This window comes from Sciurus carolinensis, chromosome 2 (genome assembly GCF_902686445.1).
Source record: "Sciurus carolinensis chromosome 2, mSciCar1.2, whole genome shotgun sequence".
In the NCBI taxonomy this organism is placed as follows: Eukaryota; Metazoa; Chordata; class Mammalia; order Rodentia; family Sciuridae; genus Sciurus; species Sciurus carolinensis.
In genome coordinates, this window is record NC_062214.1 from 131,616,580 (window position 1) to 131,637,064 (window position 20,485).

Sequence of the window (20,485 nt, forward strand, 5' to 3'; positions counted from 1 at the left end):
TTACCTAGAACCCTGAATCTACAACTATGTCATCTCAATGAGAGTTTAAATGTTATAGGGATTCTCTTTTCCTACATTGCTTCAATAGCTCAAAATCATAACACATGCCTTACTCAATTCTGTATTATACAACTTTTAGTAATGCCCTGAATTTTATACATTTTTTTTCGTTCTTTTTGACAAAAGATGCCGCACTTTCTTTTCTAATCTTACTATTTTCATGGCCATCTGTATTGAAATACATCTAACATTTTGAAAAAAAGAACATGTCCTGGTCTTATTTAGCTGATCAAAAAGATAATTTGGATGTAAAAAGATGTTAGGAATGAGAGGAATTTTATACTTTTTCTCCATTTCAATATCAGGGACTTAATTCAAAGATTGTTTTAGAGGACTGTGAACTGGCAGGTCTTTCAGGGAGTCTGAACTCTAAAGCAGCATTTTTGAAAGGCTGATTCATGAACTTGCATTCTCAGTGTAGGATAGCAGTTTACAGGTGTGGAACCAGGGAGCCTTCATTTTAAAATAGCTCCTCTAATTACCTGTTGGCATGCCAAGGTTAAAATTGCCCACTATAGATCTAGAGCAGGCCATGACAGGTTTAAAATGAGCCATAATCAAAGAGATTCTTTAGCAAAATTATTAGGAATTCCTTGCCTTACAAATATTTATGTTTCAACTATTTGTTAGTTTTGTTTTGTTTTCTCCATTTCTCATTTTATGATCTTCACCACTGTCATCTACTTCTTAAGCGATAGTTTTGCTTGCAATTTTCCTGGGGTTTTAAAGGTAATATCTGATATTCACTCTAAAAATGTACTAGTTGTTTGATTCAACGTATGGAAATCAACAAATGCAATTCATCACATCAATAGACTTAAAAACAAGAATCACATGATCATCTCAAGACATGTAGAAAAAGCATTTGACAAAATACATCACCCCTTTATGTTCAAAACACTAGAAAAGCTAGGGATAGTAGGACCACAACTAAACATTGCAAAAGGGATCTATGCTAAGCCCAAATCCAACATCATTCTAAATGTAGAAAAATTGAAAAGTATATCCTCTAAAAAATGAAAAAAGACAGGGATACCCTCTTTCACCACTTCCATTCAACCTGGTCCTTGAAACTCTAGCCAGAGCAATCAGACAGAAGAAATAAAATAAAGGGATATGAATAGGAAAAAGAAGAGAGAGAGAGAGAGAGAGAGAGAGAGAGAGAGAGAGAGAGAGAACTCAAACTATCACTATTTGCTGACAACATGATTCTATATTTAGAGGTTCCAAAAATTCCACCAGAAAACTGTTGGAACTAATAAATGAATTCATCAAAGTATCAGGATATAAAATCAACACCATAAATCAAATGTACTTCTATATATCAATGATGAAGCCTCTGAAGGAGAAATTAGGAAAACTACACCATTCACAATAGCCTCAAAAAAAATGAAATAAAATAATTGGGAATCAAACTAACAAAACAGGTGAAAGACTTCTACAATGAAAACTACAGAACACTAAAGAAAGAAATTAAAGAAAACCTTAGAAGATGGAAAGATCTTCTAAGTTCTTGGATAGGCAGATTAATATTGTCAAAATGGCCATACTACCAAAAGTATTATACAGATTTAATGCAATTTCCATTAAAATTCCAATGACATTATTCATAGAACTAGAAAAGGCAATCATGAAATTCACTTGGAAAAATAACAGATCCAGAATAACCAAAGCAATCCTTAGCAAGAAGAGTGAAGCAGGAGGCATCACAATACCAGACTTTAAACTATACAGAGATAGAGCAACAAAACCAGCATGATTTTGGCACCAAAATAGACATGTAGACCAATGGTACAGAATAGAAGACACAGAGACAAACGCACATAAATATAGTTATCTCATATTAGACAAAGATGTCTAGAATATATGGAGAAAAAATAGCCTCTTCAACAAATGGTACTGGGAAAACTGGAAACCCATATGCAGCAAAATGAAATGAAACCCCTATCTCTCACCCTGCACAAAACTCAACTCAAAGTGGATCAAGGACCTAGGAATTAGACCAGAAGAGACCCTTCACTTAACAGAAGAAAAAGTAGGCCCAAATCTTCATCATGTCAGCTTAGGACCCAATTTCCTTAACAAGACTCCTAAAGTGCAAGAAATAAAATCAAAAGAATCAATACATGGAATGGATTCAAACTAAAAAGCTTCTTCTCAGCAAAGGAAACAATTAATAACATGAAAAGAGAGTTTACAGAATGGGAGAAAATCTTTATCACACACACATCAGATAGAGCCGTAATCTTCAGGATATTCCAAGAACTCAAAAAACTTAACACCAAAAAACAAATAACCCAATCAATAAACAGGCAAAGGAACTGAGTAGACACTTTACAGAAGATATACAATTGGTCAACAAATATATGAAAAAATGTTCAATTTCTAGCAATGCAAATCAAAACTACTCTAAGATTTCATCTCACTTCAGTCAGAATGGCAATTACCAAGAATACAAGCAACAATAAGTGTTGGCAAGGATGTGGGGGAAAAGGTACACTCATACATTGCTGGTGGGACTGCAAATTGGTGCAACCACTCTGGAAAGCACTATGGAGATTCTTTAGAAAACTTGGAATGCAACTACCATTTGATGCAGGTATCCCACTCGTCAGTCTGTGCCCAAAGTGATTAAAATCAGGGTATGACAGTGATATAGCCAAGTCAATGTTTATAGCAGCTCATTTCACAATAAACTATGGAACTAACCTAGATGCCCTTCAATGGATAAATGGATAAAGAAACTGTGGTATATATACACAATGGAATATTACTCAGCCTTAAATAAGAATGAAATTATGGCATTTGCAGGTAAATGAATGGAACTGGAGAATATCATGCTAAGTGAAATAAGCCAATTCCAAAACACCAAAGCTCAAATGTTTTCTCTGATATGTGGGTACTGATACATAATGGGGGGCAAGGGAAGAATGGAGGAACTTTGGGCAGAGGGAAGTGAGGGGATCAGTGGGGGTATGGGGGTGCAAACGACGGTGAAATGAGACATTATTACCCTATGTACATGTATGATTGCATGAACGGTGGGGCTCTGCATTGTGTACTACCAGAGAAATCAAAATTGTGCTCCATTTGTGTACAATGAGTAGAAATGCATTCTACTGTCATAATAAAATAGGTAGAAAAAATAATAATTTAAAAAATGTAGCAGCTGTGATGTACATGGAGGATACCCTGATTTCTCTCTTGTTCTTTCAGAACTTTAAATGATGCAAAGGAAGAAGGGGCATACTGGTAAATGATCAAGTAAGCTATAATTTCTTCTACAGTAAGCTGTAGTTTCACCTGGTTATGTAAAAAACTATTTAAATGACAAAGGGTTGCTCTTTCTGTAAGGTAAGTAAATTAGCCAAACCAAGTGAATATTTTTAAATGAGTGCACAAGTCCTATCAAGGAACTCAGAAAGTTAGCCGATGGATGGAATGAGATAATGCTGGAGGTGACAGCGAGGTCATGTCTAATTACTGACAAGCATTGATGGACATATCAGTTAATAAAAAATGGTCATCCAGATGTTACAATGATGAAATGAAACACAGCGGAACCCCCAGCACTGCCTTAGAATAAACTGACACCATCACAAACACTGTCCCCCTGAGGAGCTAGAGTCTCCTCTTGTGTAACTATATTCATGATTCATGCTGAATTATTTTGTTTGTATATGTGTGTGTGCATATAAATACCTATATATTTTTATATAGCCATATATGCATAACTGAATAAGATGGGTATATGGACTCAGTTACATGTAATTTCATAGTGTTATTATAATATCAGCTATAGGTGAGTACATGTAAATATAGTTATATCTTTATAAATAGTTATATATGTGTTCATTCATATACAAAAATAAATATAAGCATGCTAGAATGATAGATAAAAGAAGAACAGAATATGTAAAGTGGCTGGGAAATAAAAAGCAATCAAGGTATTTAAGCTAATGCAGTTCTGCTAATCACTGTTGTAAGCATTTTGAAGTGGAATCTCATTTAATAATAATCTGGTGAGGTAGTAATTAATATCACCATATTCAGGTTAGAAAACTGTTCTAAGAGAGTAAGTAACTTGGGTGAGGTCACCAAGATACTAAATGGTAGCACTCTGCACTCAGTTCTTTATCAGAACATGATCCTGTTTCCCAGGATTTTTAGAGATTGTTACAAATTGCATTGCTTCTCTAGCTGTACACTTAGTGAAATCATTTTAAAAATTAATGTGACAGGATAGCTAAATGCATTAGAAGGATAGTCAAGAGTCTGTAAGCGTTTAGATAAAAGCATTTACTCTGGAACCAGCTGATAGGAACCTGGTCCCACTCAGACAAACCTCTATGCCTACATTTCCTTATCGTTAAAATGAAACAATAATAGTATTTATTCAAAATTTAAGGATGGTTAAATGAATTCATGCACATAAAGTGTTTAGTGCTTCATTATAGGGCAAATACTATAAAAGTTTTGGTTACCAATATTTTAATTTTTCCTTAAAATTTTAATTAATTTTACTATCTCCATTTTACTTATAATATTTGCTAAACTTTTAGGTTCCTTCAAATTTTCTCTCATTTTTCAAGTCATATCTTGTTTTATGTGTGCAAAAATAACCTGTTTTTATAATGGACACCAATTAATGATTTTGCATTTGCTGTTGGCCTAGCATCTTTTCCCTGTAGGAACTTCCTCTCTCCTAACTAAAGGGGACTCATCATCATCCATAGGGTCAATCAGAGCCAATCTTCTGGGGCGACAGTGTGATTGTTCTCAGGATACTATGAGATTCAAGCATAGCCAAGATGCTCCTTTCAGAGAATCTGTGACTACAGGGAGATGATCACTCTTCCATTCTGAGATCATGGACAACAATAAGTAGCAGGTAAACCTGAGCTGCTGGGTATGAATTTGTACCACATGAAGAGTCTGCCTGAGAAGGAAGTGATCTTAAAGCAAAGAGAGGTGGAGAAACATAACACTTGAACTTCAGGATCCCAATGAATCATAAGGATTATCTCTTGGATTTCTCAATTGTGTGAGTCAATAAATTATCTTATTTGTTGAGCTAGGTTTCTGTTGTTTAAACACAATAGACCTGATTAATTCACTGATAGATTATTAGTAAGTATGTCTTCATGATGCTGGTATTTATTATATTATCATGGCAAGAATAAGTAATGAATATAAAAACCCATAGTTTCCTAAATATCAATCCATAAGAAATAAGGTCTCATTGGTACAATAATGCAAAGTGTAAAGAAGGGAACAAATAAATGATTTCAGGGTCAAGCCCTTAATTTCAAGGTCACTGTATGACCTTAGATAAACCTTTCTGATTTCTCTCTAATACAAAGATTAAAACAAATTACTTATCAAAGAATTCTTGTGTGAAGATAAAGTACCACAATACAAAGTTATTATATTATATCAAATCCATGTCTACACTAACAGAAAAAATTGCATGCCAAAGGCATATTTTTCATACTGACACATCTATTTATGCTACAAAGACTTCTACATTTTCTTTTGTTTTTTCACAATTGGAGAATATCATGCTAAGTGAGATAAGCCAATCTCAAAAAACCAAAGGACAAATGATTTTGCTGATAAATGGATGATGATGCATAATGAGGGGTGGGAGGGAGGCAAGAATGAAGGAAGGAGGGACTGTATAGAGGGAAAAAAGGGGTTTGAGGGGTAGGGAGGAAGGAAAAAAATAACAGAATGAAGCAAAACCATTACCCTATGTAAATGTATGATTACACAAATGGTATGCCTCTACTTCATGTACAGAGAAATAAGTTGTACGCCATTTGTTTACAATAAAAAATAAATTAAAAAAAAAGTACACCTAGCATTATGTATGAAGAACACCATGAAAACAGGCATATTAGTTTGCACTTAGTTTCTAAAATTACACAATCAATTCTTGGCTACCAGCCAGGGCAACTGCTTAGCTTAATGTTCTGCTGTCCTCCTCCCAATTCAAATCCTTGGCTGACCCCACACCTGCCTTTATAAATGCCTCTCACATTCTTTGTCTCATTCAATTTTGATTGCAACCTCACTATCTAGACAGGAATCATGATTCCATCATATATTAGAGGAGGTGAAGTCCAAAAAGATAGGTGGTGACTAATTAGAATGGCAGATAGGGCTAGATATCACATTGCTGGACTACTGACCTTGATCTTAGACTTCAGAGTTATAGTGGGACCTAGATTTCGATTTCCCTGTATCTGGATTCTTTGTGTTTCTGGTGTGGTTTAAAGTACACTGAGACTAAAAATTGATCTAATACAATTATGACCACCCTTGCCAGATACTAGTTGTGCTTGTGTATTTTCCAGTTCCTGCATGCTTAAGATTATTTAGTACCAATCCCATTATAACATATAATCAAGGAATCACTTGTTGATAAGATAGTGCAATAGTACTTGGGCTAATAACTACTTTTGTAATCCCTCAGTTGACATTATTGTATAATTTAAATTTTCACTAAATTCTTTTTTTATGAGTTCTGTTCACGGAGTAGCAGGTAGATATTTTTCCAACGCTTCAACCAGCTATTAGTACAGCTCTCATGCCTCAAAGGAAAGGATGAGGCAGAGGAGGCCCTGAGGAGAGAGGTCAATTAATAACCAAACCCAAACTGAATTCTTTAGAAAGAGGAGGGCTTTATTTTCCACCTGAGCTGGTCTCCACATCATTTTGAGTGGGAAGAAAAATTTTGACACTTCTATAGCCAAGAAAAATGTGTATTTCCTGATCAAATATAATTCTGAATTATCCTTTTGAATTATCCTGTATCATTCCCTCTTACTAAAATGCTATGCCTCTTCCTTCCCATTCTCTGGTGACTTGGCATAAGATCCATCTTATATGAAAATGCAGTTTTGACCAGCCAAGTCCACAGTGATTGTCCCTCCTCTGAACTTAGAGACCCTGTTTTCATACCTATCTGACAATTCAAGAAAATAAATTTTTATTTTTCCAAATTTGTGTAACTCATCTCCTCAACTAGCTTTCAAGTTCTTGGAAGCATATTTTATGTTCTCTTTTCTACTTTCATGTTACCTATGATGTATGTAGGTTGTGATTTCCCAACTAATGTTTTGAGCCACAGAAACCTAGGCCTTTGGTTTCTATTACCAGTGACAATGACAGAAAAAAGTTAAATTGACTTCAAGATTATTCTGATATGCGGTCTGTAAAAAGGGATCAAGTCGTTTTGCTGGATTGCTGGATTAAAGGCATTAAGCAGGAGGGTTAGCTCTATTTAAAGGAGATGTTTGCTAACAAGAGTACTGGTCACAGGTTATCTGATAACACCTTCTTTTCTGTCTTCTAGAAAAGAAATATAATTATACTTCACTTTCATCTTTGTTGAATCATCCTAAATATTTAATTGTTCCTTTGGCACAAATGATAGCTCTTTTGAAGGCCACAAATTCCTTTAAGATACATCCACCTTGCTATAATTACAAGTAATTAGAGGACATTAAAGGTTGTTGCTAATGGTAACTTAAAGCTCTGACAATGGATAGCTCTTGCCATCAATACTAGATATCTAACAACTTAGTCTACATTAGGCAGTTGATATACCCGCTTCCCATTTCTATACCAATACATGGAGTAACAGGCTTCAAATAAGAGAGGTCAATCTATGCAGGTATTAGCCTCTGGACTAGATGTTGCACAGAAACAATAAGAAAGCAGAAATAGTGAAATGATGCATGTTCAGATCGCTGGCATGAGCTCTGGTCCTGCCCCTGACGGGTTTGTAATTTTAATTTACAGCATCATTTTTTTTTAATTTCAGTTTTCTTATTTGAATTACATGTATAATAAAATAAAACTTATGGAATTTTTATGAGAATTATATAAACTGCAAAGCATCTTTACTGAGGAACACCTTTCAAAAACATTGAATAAGTCATTTTCTTTGCCCTCATCAGTCCCTGCTATTTTTTAAAAAACTATTTTCCTTTAAGAGGATGGAAGTATTTATTAAGTAGAAACCTTAATGCGACACTGCCCAGTTAATCTATCCTAAGAAGTCATAATAGATACATATAGAAATCATACATATAAGGATGTTCTAATACTGAACAAACAGAAACAACCCCAAACTTCCAAGAAAATGGCCAAATAAAACATGATGCATACTAAAATTTGCACACTAAAATATCAATGTCATAAAGTTCTTGTGTTGATAATACTTTAAAAATGCTTAATACAAACCCAGGTACATGGTAAGTAAACCTTTACTAAAGATTCATTATAATTATATCAGTATATAAATAATTATACATTTAAAAAAACTACATAGAAATATGAACAAGTTCATTCTGGTTGTTTCATTTACCTCTTAATACAAATGTTCCTATTTCTGTATTTGTAAATACACACACCACATTGCATCAAAAGACATTTTTGGTTTCCATTTACTTTCAACCAGCAATAATCATTTTGTGCTTTTGCTCTGGTGGGCACAGTGAACATTTATCAATGTAATATTTGACAATTAAACTCATAACTCTTAAGAATTAAATCATCATTTTTGCATGGAAGGTATTACCTTCATGAGAGATTTCCTTCCAGGGATTGGGTGGATACATGAAAGCTGCATTCTGGATTTGGTCATGTATGTCTTCATCTTCGTTAAATGGGAACGTGCCACTCAGGCTTACGTAGATGATGACCCCAACAGACCACATGTCTAGGGAGCGATTATAGCCCTTGTTCCTTAGAACCTCAGGTGCCAGGTAAGCTGGGGTACCCACCACAGACCTCCGGAAGGACTTCTCTCCAATGATCCGGGCAAAGCCAAAATCACAAAGTTTCACCTGTTGACAAAAGTGTTTGCAGAAATAATGAGAGCACAGTCATGTGTTTGTACATAGGTTAGCTGAAGTCTGCCAGAAATTACCATAACACTTTACACAGAACAATATGGCTTTCTTATGGTGGAAGAAGTAGCTATTTTCCTGCTAATTGACAATAGAAGAAAATGGTTTCTGTACTGATATAAAGGTATGTTTTCAAATATCATATAAACATTTTTCCTTCTTTTTCTCCCCAAAAAACAAGAGATAAATGTGAAAACAAGTATACTTAGAAATGGGCAGGAAAGCACCCAAGTCTGGGGAGAGAGGGGCTAACTCAAGGGCTTCTTATGAGGATGAAGGACACTGCAGAAAGATGAGTCACGCCATCCACCGTGATTGGCCCTGCTGTGGCACCTAGGCAGGACCTGATGGTGTCAGGAAGGCAAAGCAAGACAGCCACTGTGGTCAGGTCACACCAAATCTCTGACTCCCTAGAGAGAGGTCCAGTTGTTTTCTACCCTTTGAATTGAGAAAAGGAAGAATTTTGCCCTGGGTCTTGAGAACAACACTGAAATTGAAGGTCTTGAGAGATGGGGTAGCTCTCTGGAACTCTCAAGTGTCCTCCCTCTCAGGGTCAGTGGTTTCAACCCTGGGTTAGGGCTGCCAGGTTTGAAGGATCCGCCCTCACCCAAGAAAAAGAAATTAAAAAAAAAAAAAAAAAAAAGCACTAAGAAGGCACAGGTGTGTGCTATTAAGGCTGACTGAACTGAGAAGCCAGTGACAAAGTCACAGTCCTGAAACAGAAGAAGGTAACAAATGGGTGAGAACACACAGCGAAACTTGAAACAAATAACGATCTTGAGTAGGGAAAAAGAAGTTGACGGGATGCTGCCTGGGAGCCAAGGATGCTGTCAGCTGGCTTTTTGCTGAGAGAAGCTTTTATACTTGCCTGAGGGAAAGGATCAGCTGATGCCAGCAACACGTTTTCTGGCTTAAGGTCACAGTGAACGATATTTTTAAAATGAAGATGCCGCAGAGCCACAAGTATCTATAAAGAAGATAATCACCACAATAATTTCATCTCAGTCTATTAATTTCAAGATGTTTTCCACCAGTCCATACATTTAAGTGACCAAGATAAAACCCACAATAGCCAGTCTAGTTTGTTCAAGACACTGAAATGGGATAGATTCACATAGTGAGTTGCTAGGGAAACTTCAATGGAAGAGATATCCTATTACGGTATTCATCCAGCAACCAACACAAGTGTAGATAGAGGAATTCAATATGCAACAGGAATGTACATTCTTAAATATTTTCATTGAACCAGGACTAAGCCAACGTACTTTTTTAAGTCCCATGAATAATTCCAATACCTGGGCTGACTTACATGTTACTAATTTGGTATACTGGACCCTGAATAACAAATACTAATCAGAGCATACAATAATAAGCCCTGCAACCTTTTCTAGTGTAGTGTAGATTGGAAGTACAGACTAAACAACAAGGCTAGAAAGCTGTAGTAAAACAGTTATAACATTTGATATTAAATTATTTTTTCTGTCTCTAATTGATTTCTTACCTGAGTAATTAAAAATTTCGTTATGTGCTCTGGCAACCTGCCCTTTTCACTTGACAAGATCATCTCCAACATGTCTCCATGGAGTTTTTCCATAACAACAAACACTCTTTCAGGCGTCTCAAACATACACTCCAAATTTACAACACCAGGGTGATGAAGGTTCTATTAAAGATAAATAAAGCACTTGAAGAAAATGAGGTTTTTGATACTGTTTGGCAAGCTCACTGATTATACAAAACTGTTCAAGCTTAAAGCGATGGAGAAACCACACTTAAGATTTTTTAACACCTCTAAATTCCACATGTGCTGCCTTATATTTTTGAAATTCTAATGTCTCCGAAATATACATCTTTACTTTCTATGCCTAGTGAAATTATTTCTATGCTAAAATCCAACTTCCAGCACAGTGAATTGCTAATTAGGTTTTAATTAGAATACCATATTGAGAAATCTGCAATTTCTTAGGATCATCTCCAATATTAAGCGTACTCTCCTAAAAAGGCATACTAGGCCACCTCTACACAACTGGTAAAAATTCAATGTAGAAAAGATGAAATTCACACATGTAGTGCATCTGACTGTGCTGAAGTCTTGGCCAAAACCTGTCAGAGTTGCTCTGCTCCTGGAGGCGTCACAGAAGCTCTTACACAGAGTGATGATCCTTATGAATGTAGCAAAAAAGTTATACTTGAGGCTTGCTTTGTCTAGGACACCATGCTACATGCTCGTACTGCCTGGTTCTTGGGCATCTGATAAACAACTCCACAAAAAAGATATTGCAAGTAATGTTAGGCTTCATTTTGCTTACTTGTTAATCGTCATGTATATCAATTAAAATTACACTTTTAACAATACTTAAATCAGAGTTATTCTATGCTCTAACAAAACCCTTGGCCATTTTATATTTATTTATTTACTGATTTCTATAAGGTGCATCACAACAACAAAAATCCTAATATTACAAAACCATTGTATGTTCTCTTTACATTTCAATGAGGAAACAAATTTCATAATAAACAAAAATGATCTACCCCCATCAACCAAAATCGAGATCTAACTTAAACAACAGAGCTGAACAGAGAAAAAAAATTTTTTTCATTTTAGTAAAAATTTCATCACGTGATAAAAATTTGACATACAATGAAATTTTCACCACTCAAAACCTGAAATGGCTTACTATAGAGCAAGCTTACAGATGGATGCTGGAGAGCAGAAGGATTTGGGTGAATCTACATTGTTGTATCGCCCTCACTGCTTCCACCTTGCAAGAAACTTCAGGCACCTGCTGGATACAGATCCATAGGATTGGTGGAAGCAACTATGTTAATAGCATCTCTCTATGGGGCCATTTTGATCTTTGCCTTATACATTCAATGAGTCTTTTTGATTCTTCTGTCATGGGGCCTGCACATGTAGCATAATGTGGTTAAAGAACTTATTAATGTGGTCTGAGCAGATGCTTACACAACTATCTAAAAGCCTTTCACCTCTCAAGGGCTAGAGTCATTCTTGAAACTGCTGCACTTGTAAACTAGTCAAATCTGACTACTTCACATAGATAAGACATCTAGAATTGTCCTATCGTGGTCAGAGAAAAGCATATGGAGAGAGGTTGGGGTTAACAAAGCTCACACTGTCACTACTTTCTTTTTCCTGACTTCCTACAAATAACCCTGGATAGGCAGATGGCTTTGAATATTATGGGAGACTAATAGGAGCACCTACTATACAAATATATTTGAGACATGGATTATAGATGATAACATTGTTTGTATAGGAAACTGTCCCAATGATGTCAGAGTCCCTGTTTCTTATATCCCCTTCCTTGACAAAGGAACCACACTGACTTGACAAAAATCACTGGCCTCCAGATGTCTAAGGTCTCAGCTGTCCTCTTTTAAAGCAGAAGCTTTAAGACTGTATGAGAAAGTTCTGCTGAGGTTTTGATTCTCCTGGGACAAACCACTAGGAGATGGAGATGTGCTAAGTGTACCTTCCCCTTTGAGTTATTTTCCCAGTTGATTCTTATTTCTGTTTAATTCAATTTTAAGCATTAAGGCAATGTTCTGGGGAGACTGACTTTCCTTAAATGACCAAAGCCTTGTGTCTGAGTGGGCTGCAAGTACAATGACTAAGAAAGGGGCAGACCAAAAGAAATAGACAGCAAGGTGGGGGATCTCCCGTGTGTGGGCAGAGGGAAGGAGGGCTAAAGGGTAAGTCACAGTGACCTTGAACGCCCAAACAGGGCAGGAGAGGAAGGGAGCTGTCCTGTAACTGGGTAGCCTGCTGCTTCTGCTGACCTCATCTTAGACTCTAAAGGTTGGATGAGAAAGGAGTCTGCAGATGACTTGGAATCTCCCTTGCATAAATTATCTGAATATATCTGTAACATCTCTCATTTGCCCCTTGTACTCTTCTTAGTACATGAGTTCTTAGAGGTACTTAAGTCTTTTACTCAATGTATTCTTTCTTTCCTTTTCCCCACACCACAATACAACTTGAGCAAGTCCTATACAGATGGTAAAACTTTAACATATGTTTTCTAATTGGAGCATTCCCAGAATATTTTAGGACAGGACAGATTTATGAAGGTGTTCACTGGCAACTATTTTGTGATATGGTCATTGTAATCTCTGAAGGACTTCACAAATGTCTTCTAATGCCTCTTTATGAAAGAATAAGGGACAGTTTTGCTATTTTCCAATAATGGACTTTGAAAATGCCTCAGTATATAGATTAAGAAGCAACAACATATTCAGTGAAAGCATCTAAGGCCATGTATAAACAACTAGAAAAGTTTTATAAAAGTTAAATTCACATGCTCATTGCACTCAGTCATTGTTCTTTTATAAAAGTCTTTGTGCTATAAAGGTTTCCTGAAGAACACATCAAGTGACAGCAGAAAAATCTTTCCAACAGCAAAATATCTTTGCTATTTCTGAATGGTTGGTATATAATAAATTGGTATTTAATACATACTTGAGACAGAGGAATCACAGGTGATTTCTTTTGAGCTGATGGCTTTTTTATTTGCAATGAACCAAATGGCCTGACTTTTTATATCTGACAGCAAAAAAAGAGAGAAAAGAAAAAAAAAAAAAAAAAGAGGATACGAAGAATCTTGTCTTACTTATCAAAATTCCCCAAACTATACAAAGGAGTATTTTTTTAACCCAGCTAATATAATTTTTGAAGCTTGGAAATAGGAAGCGAATCAAGCTATTATTTTTCTATTTTCATATGTAATTTATGATGTTATTTCTATTACCTTAAGAAAAATTTCAAGATAAGGTTCAACCAGTATTGATCACAGTTTTAATTTTTCATATAAAATAGCTGTTTAGCCTTTTCTTGCTAATGTCCAAAGTGAATTTTAAAATGGCAGGAAGACTGTAAAAATCAACTATGGCATAGTTATGTGCAAAAGAGAATTTTTACTAAATTCTCAGGCTTACCTCAGGAATTCAGATAATAAATTTTGTAGCAGTGCAAGCTTCTACAGGACTCTTTGACCATCTGTTTGTTGCATTTAAGTAATTTCATTTTCAGGAAATGAAACATTTGGTCAAGGACAGGAAAGAACAGTGCACATTCACACATAACAGATTGATGACATATCCATGGGGTGAATATAAGTTGCTTCAAGTCTGGGACAAAATATCACTCAGAGATCAAAACAAAAATTTTTGTGACCCAAGTTGCCTAGAAAATTCTTATGTAATAAATGGAAACTAGTCACTAGGAGCAAAGACTTTTATAAAACAAATATTATTTTGTTTCAAAAATAATAAACGAATACTATTTTTAGTTTATGTGTACATTTTAGTTCATATTTTGAATTCATGTTAAATAATATTCTGTATTATCCATTTATAAGTGGTGATTTCCTTAATACTAATAGTGTTGCTTTATTTTAAATGTGGAGTTGAGAATTTATTCTTTCATAAAGTTAAATGTGATACATTAAATTTGCTTTATTTTTCCATTCTTTGTCTCACCTTCTATTTTTAGGATTATTCTACTCAAACATAAGGGAGATGAGAAAAAGAAGAATTACAGTCAATCTTTCTTTTCAGCATGATTTTTAAGCATAAAACAGTTTTAATACTAGAACTCCTGACTACTCTTCCATTGAAGGACTAAATGATGTAGCTCACATTGAGACAGGGCAAACAAAACAGTGATGAGTTTAGTATCTAAATTCTAAATGTCAAACTATTCCATTGCACAGCAATGTAGGTGTGGTATGAGATGTCTTCTTCAACAGTATCGTACCAAAGCAAAAGCTTTGTGATTCTCATTCCAGTTAATTTTCCAGGGTTGAGGGGCATACCATCATATATATTTTCTATTTACAGTCTTTCACAATTTCTACTTTATTTAATGGTCCTAGAATTCACAATAACCTAACGCCTTATGAAAGAGAAATAGCCTATAATTCCCTGGTAGATGCTTAAAAATTATCTTATAAAGAGCACATATGATTATAAAACACTTGTTAAAAATAATGCCCATTTGATATGCAGAGTCTTATATACACCCGTGTTTTGTTATGTTCATTTAAATGAAAAATGTCCAACAATGAATCAATGTCTCTCCATTCGAACTTGTTCTTCCAATGTTTCCTCTTTTGGTGACAGACGACCCTCCCAAGTCAGAGAGCTGAGAGTCATCCTAAACATGTACTTCTTCACTTCAACAACCAGCCAATCTCTAAAGTGACTGAGGTCTACCTCATCCTCCTTATGGTTATGCCTTGGTCTGAGTCCTTGTCTTTCCCAAGGTCCTGCCACCACCTTCCAACTGACCTCCTTGTCTTAGGTTTTGTTCTCCAACCCATTCTTCCAAAGGTTGTCACTCTGATCTTCCCAAAGTGAGTCTGATCATACCATCAAGCTTCAAGGCCACATATGAATCACCACCACCTTCAGGATAAGGCATTTCCCTTCAGCAAGGCACACAAAACCCTTCATGATCTCTTCTTCCCATTCCAATATTTCTCCAACTTCTTTCCCTCCTCTTCCACATATTCAGTCTTCTCTGTTGACTTACTGAAACATTTTCATAACAAGCCACATACAACCTCTCTATTTTTTCAGGCATACCATTTCCATAGTCTGAATCAGCCATTGGTTGATATGAATCTCTGGTTGGAGGCAATTTCACTGACTCTTAAAAGTGGGATTTGGATCTTTTAATTTCCAGAGTGTTCAGTGAAATCTTATTTTGTAACTTTTTTTTTTTTGCTGGTAAATCTATTTCTCTTACCTATAAAACTACAAACACCTTAGTGCCTATACTTTAATCAACTGTGTTCCTAGTCTAGTACCTAGTACACAATAAAGTTTGTTAAATTTTATTGAAGGATGAAGAAACCCTTTATCTCCTTACTTTTCACTAAGTGAATAAGATTAAGATTTAAATGCCCTTATTTTAGATATGCTAATATTAATCTGACATATTTAGCCACAGTTTGCAACAAATAGGATAGTGACAGCCTCTCTTCAGAAAAAAAATATAATGTATGACTTTTTCATTATGAAGTGACTTCAATCTCAGGATTCTGATAATGAATAATTGATCATAGTAACAATTTTTATGACAAGTACAATGATGTTATAATTTGGGCATGAATTGTGTCTTAAAAACTCAGTTATTAAAGACTTGGTCCTTAAAGCAGCAATATTCAGAAGTGGGGCTTTTGCGGGGTGATTGGATCATGAAGCCTCTGACCTCACCCATGAGTTAATAATTTGATGACATTATTGAGAGGTGGTGAAAGCTGTAGGAATTAAGACCCAGCTGTATGGTGGATCCTTGAGGGCATGCGCTTGGGGAGTATATGTTGTTGCTGACCCCTTGCTTACCCCCTTTCTGTTTTCCTGGCTGCCAGGAGCTGAGAAGCTTTCCTCCACCATGCCCTTTCACCATGATGTTCTGCCTCACCTCAGATTGAGAGTCATGGAACCAGCAGATTACAGACGAAAACCTCTGAAACTGATTCAGGTTGTATTTTCTCCTCTAAGTTGTTTATTTTAGATATTCTGGTCAAGTGACAAAAAGCTGACTAATACAATATAGCTGTGAAAATTAGATGGCACCATTGATATGATATGCAAAATGATTTTCCTTAGTGCCAAGGAGAGGATAGCTCTCTTTACTTTCCAGGTATAACCCCTTAAAGTTTGTCCATTGTTTTGGAAAGTTTTCGACAGCATTGACTGGAAGAAAACTGTGATATTTCCCCCCCTATCTACATGATCTGTATTTATTTTACACTTAATTCTTAATAAGGAGATGCCATTTCAGATCATTCTTAAAGACACTATGAACTTCCGGGATGAATGCAGGGTCGTGTGGCTTCACTCCGCCATGATACCCACTCAGCGCAAAACCAATTAATTGAAAAGATGTACTCTATCTGAATGACTACAAGAGCCTGGGAAAATGGATCTCCCAAAAAACCTAGCCACCATGGCAGTGATCTCGCCCAGAAATGGCTCCTGCTTCAGTTCTCAGAGGACAGCTGAGATACTTTGGGCATTTGTCAAGCACCAGCACACACTGCTGTCTCTGGACCAGCTAAGCATCCAGCACAGAGTCCACCAGATCCACATGTCCTGTGTAGTGCCCGTTGGCCCAGCTGCTTCTAGCACCACTCTGACCAAAAACGAAATTGCCCAGCCTGAAGATCTGCCCAAAGGGGCCTGAGCACACCGAGTCCATGGTGGCAGGCTCTAGGTCCACAAGAACAGCGTGGGGCACCTACATGCCACTGGTGACTTGTAATGTACTTTGATGTGCTCCAACTGCAGATGGCTGTCCCTGTGGTAGGATCAATGCCACCTTGGTCGCTGATCACCTCCCAGAAGTTGACATCAATATGGTTGCCACACTGCCCACCAGCCTGCAGGTGTGCGATCTCTCTCGTGGTGGCGGTGCATGAAGTAAGACAAACTGAAGTGCAGAAGAGCAGACCCACAGTGTGTCTTGCTGTGGTGGCGGCAGCAATTCCTCTAATTAAGAAGAAATGGATGGTGAGCTGCTGGTGTCTGCTGCCACACTTGAAGGCTTGGACCATCATTAGTACCTGCAACACTTCTCTGCTACAGGGACAGGCCGCTTGTGCAGATCCCCACTTCCCTGCAGAAGCAGTGAATGGCGTTTCATCGCGGAACCCCATAACAAAGGTGGTCCTGGGTATTTTTTTCTTTCATGAAGTACTTTTGAAGAGTTAATGGATGGAGAAGGAGATGGAAGAAAAAAATCACTATTTTACAGCAACCATAGTAATCAATAAGTGATGCAGGCAAGAGTGCTCTGTTGATACTAAAATCAGTAAGTGAAAGATTGTTGGGGGAACAGACTGTCCTCAAAGGGTGACCACTGGCATGCTTCATTGCAAAGGGAAGCAATACCTTGACAATGGAGAATACCTTAAATAAACAATCAGATTTAAACAACTGAACATCATGAGACCAGGAGCAAACTGATGTCGATGTACCCTCTGGTTCATTCCCTCCACATCACTGAAGCAGCATCCCTGCCCACAGCTCTTAACCTGAATTGAATAGGAGGAAACAATCCAACAAACCCTCAAATGAACCCTCGTAAGAAGTGCAGGTCCTTATAGACCAGAAAGGCTGGGGGCAATGTTTGTTGTTCAAAGGAGACTAGAGAGATGTGACATCTAAAAGTCGCCTGTGATCCTAGATTGCATCTTAGATGGCGGAAACAGTTATGAAGGGCATGGATTGGCTCATTTGGGGAAAATTGAAAATGGGCTATATGTTAGATAATTACATTGTATCAGTAAAAAAATTTCCTAAGTGTGATAATTGTGCTACATAAGAAAAAATCTTTATTCATAGAATATCCATAGTGAATTATTTACAACTAAATTGACATGATTCTTGTTGCTAACTTCCAGATGGTTCATATATGAATTATGTAAAATGTATTTTAATGATGGTATTTATTATTGTATAATTAATTAAAAAATATATGCACAATAAAAAAAAAAGACACCAGGAAACAGCTATCAATGAAAGATCAAGAAGGTGGCGGCAGCAGCTAAGTGATGTAGTCAGTACCTTCCTCTAAATTACACCCTTCCCGTCATGCTCATCCTTACGTGATTTGTGAAAATCTTCCCACAATTTCATTATTTTCCTGAGGATGAGAAATAAAGAATTGAAGGTGGGCTGTTCAGATAATAATGATCATGGTATCTTCTGCCCCTTAGAAAAGGTCATTCAACTCCCTTGCTTTCTTTGGGTTTTCAGTTTAGACCACAACAGGCATATCTACAGGGATGGTCCCAGGTCCTGCAGCATGATTTCAGGAGCAAGTCCTCTGGAGACAGGATTTCTTATTCTAGCTCCAGATTTTCTGGGAGTTATTCAGACTCTGAGGTGTTTCCATTATATCACATGCAAAATAGGATAATAATATCTGTTAGACAACAGTCAAGAATTATTATTTAACATATACAAAATACTTGGAATTTTGCCTGTACATAGTCATAGTGAAGGTTAGGTATTATTATTATTATTTTCAGTCTTTTCTTTTTTAGAAGGTTCTGGTTTGCATTGTAAGAAAAGAAAGTCTTTGGCTTGCTGGAGTCTGCTGTCAGTTATATACCATAAGTAAAAATGTATTATAGTGAACAGATCAAGGTTCTAGTTTGGCTATGGCCAAGCTTCAAGTTCTAGTCAGGGGGATACAACCATGGATGAATGATTTTGCTGTTCTGAGTTCAACTTTCCTTGATTTGCACAATAAACCACAACAGATAAAAGAAATTGATGACCTTAGTTACCCCCTCGTTGCCCCTACAAGTTCTCCTCCCAATTAAAAAAGATCCCATTAGATGAAAGTTTCACCACCTCCCAGGTCACAGTCAGCAATAGTGATGGACTATTCATTTTGATGGGCAGGACTGAGTCTTCTCACACTTATAAATGACCTGAATTAGAGTAGAATACTTCATTTGTCATTTTATTTAAGCTTGTTGAGGAGACATACTATTTAAGTCTTATCTGTTAAACCATGAGGATGATAAATGAAGGGAAGATCATAAACTATTCCAAGCATATAGAATTGTGGACTAGGAATACAATATATTTTTTTGTTTCCTGGAGGAAATATATAAACCTCCCAGATCTATAGACTTATTTCATTTTTTTAAATTTTTTTAAATTTATTTTTATTATTATTGTAAACAAATGGGATACATGTTGTTTCTCTATTTGTACATGGAGTCAAGGCATACCATTTGTGTAATCATAAATTTACATAGGGCAATGTTGTTTGATTCATTCTGTTATTTTTTTCCCTTCCCCCCACCCCTCCCACCCCTCTTTTCCCTCTATACAGTCCTTCCTTCCTCCATTCTTACTACCCTCCTTATCCCTAACCCTAAACCTAACCCTAACCCTAAAGCTAACCCCTCCCACCCTCCATTATATGTCCTCATCTGCTTATCAGCGAGATCATTCGTCCTTTAGTTTTTTGAGATTGGCTTATCTCACTTAGCATGATATTCTCCAATTTCATCCATTTGCCTGAAAATGCCATAATTTTATCATTCTTCATGGCAGAGTAATATTCCATTGTATATATATATATATATATGCCACAGTTTCTTTATCCATTCATCAATTGAAGGGCATCTAGGTTGGTTTCACAATCTGGCTATGGTGAATTGAGCAGCAATGAACATTGATGTGGCTGTATCTCTGTAGTATGCTGATTTTAAGTCCTTTGGGTATAGGCCAAGGAGTGGGATAGCTGGGTCAAATGGTGTTTCCATTCCAAGCTTTCTGAGGAATCTCCACACTGCTTTCCAGAGTGGCTGCACTAATTTGCAACCCCACCAGCAATGTATGAGTGTTCCTTTTTCACCACATCCTCGCCAACACCTATTGTTGCTTGTGTTCTTGATAATCGCCATTCTAATTGGGGTGGACTTATTTCATTTTAAACATTTATTTGCTTAATA

General features: G+C 36.5%; 1 protein-coding gene across 2 annotated transcripts in view; it reads right to left on the reverse strand.

Annotated features, from left to right (window-relative positions):
* Prkd1 (protein kinase D1) overlaps positions 1 to 20,485 on the reverse strand; it is a 325,642-nt gene that overhangs the window by 14,282 nt on the left and 290,875 nt on the right. For both annotated transcript variants that reach the window (XM_047540758.1, XM_047540759.1), the window contains 3 exons: positions 10,483 to 10,644; positions 9,850 to 9,948; positions 8,651 to 8,918 (listed from right to left, as the gene is read on the reverse strand). In XM_047540758.1, coding sequence (XP_047396714.1) covers positions 8,651 to 8,918; positions 9,850 to 9,948; positions 10,483 to 10,644 — 529 coding nt within the window. The remainder of the gene's footprint in view (positions 1 to 8,650; positions 8,919 to 9,849; positions 9,949 to 10,482; positions 10,645 to 20,485) is intronic.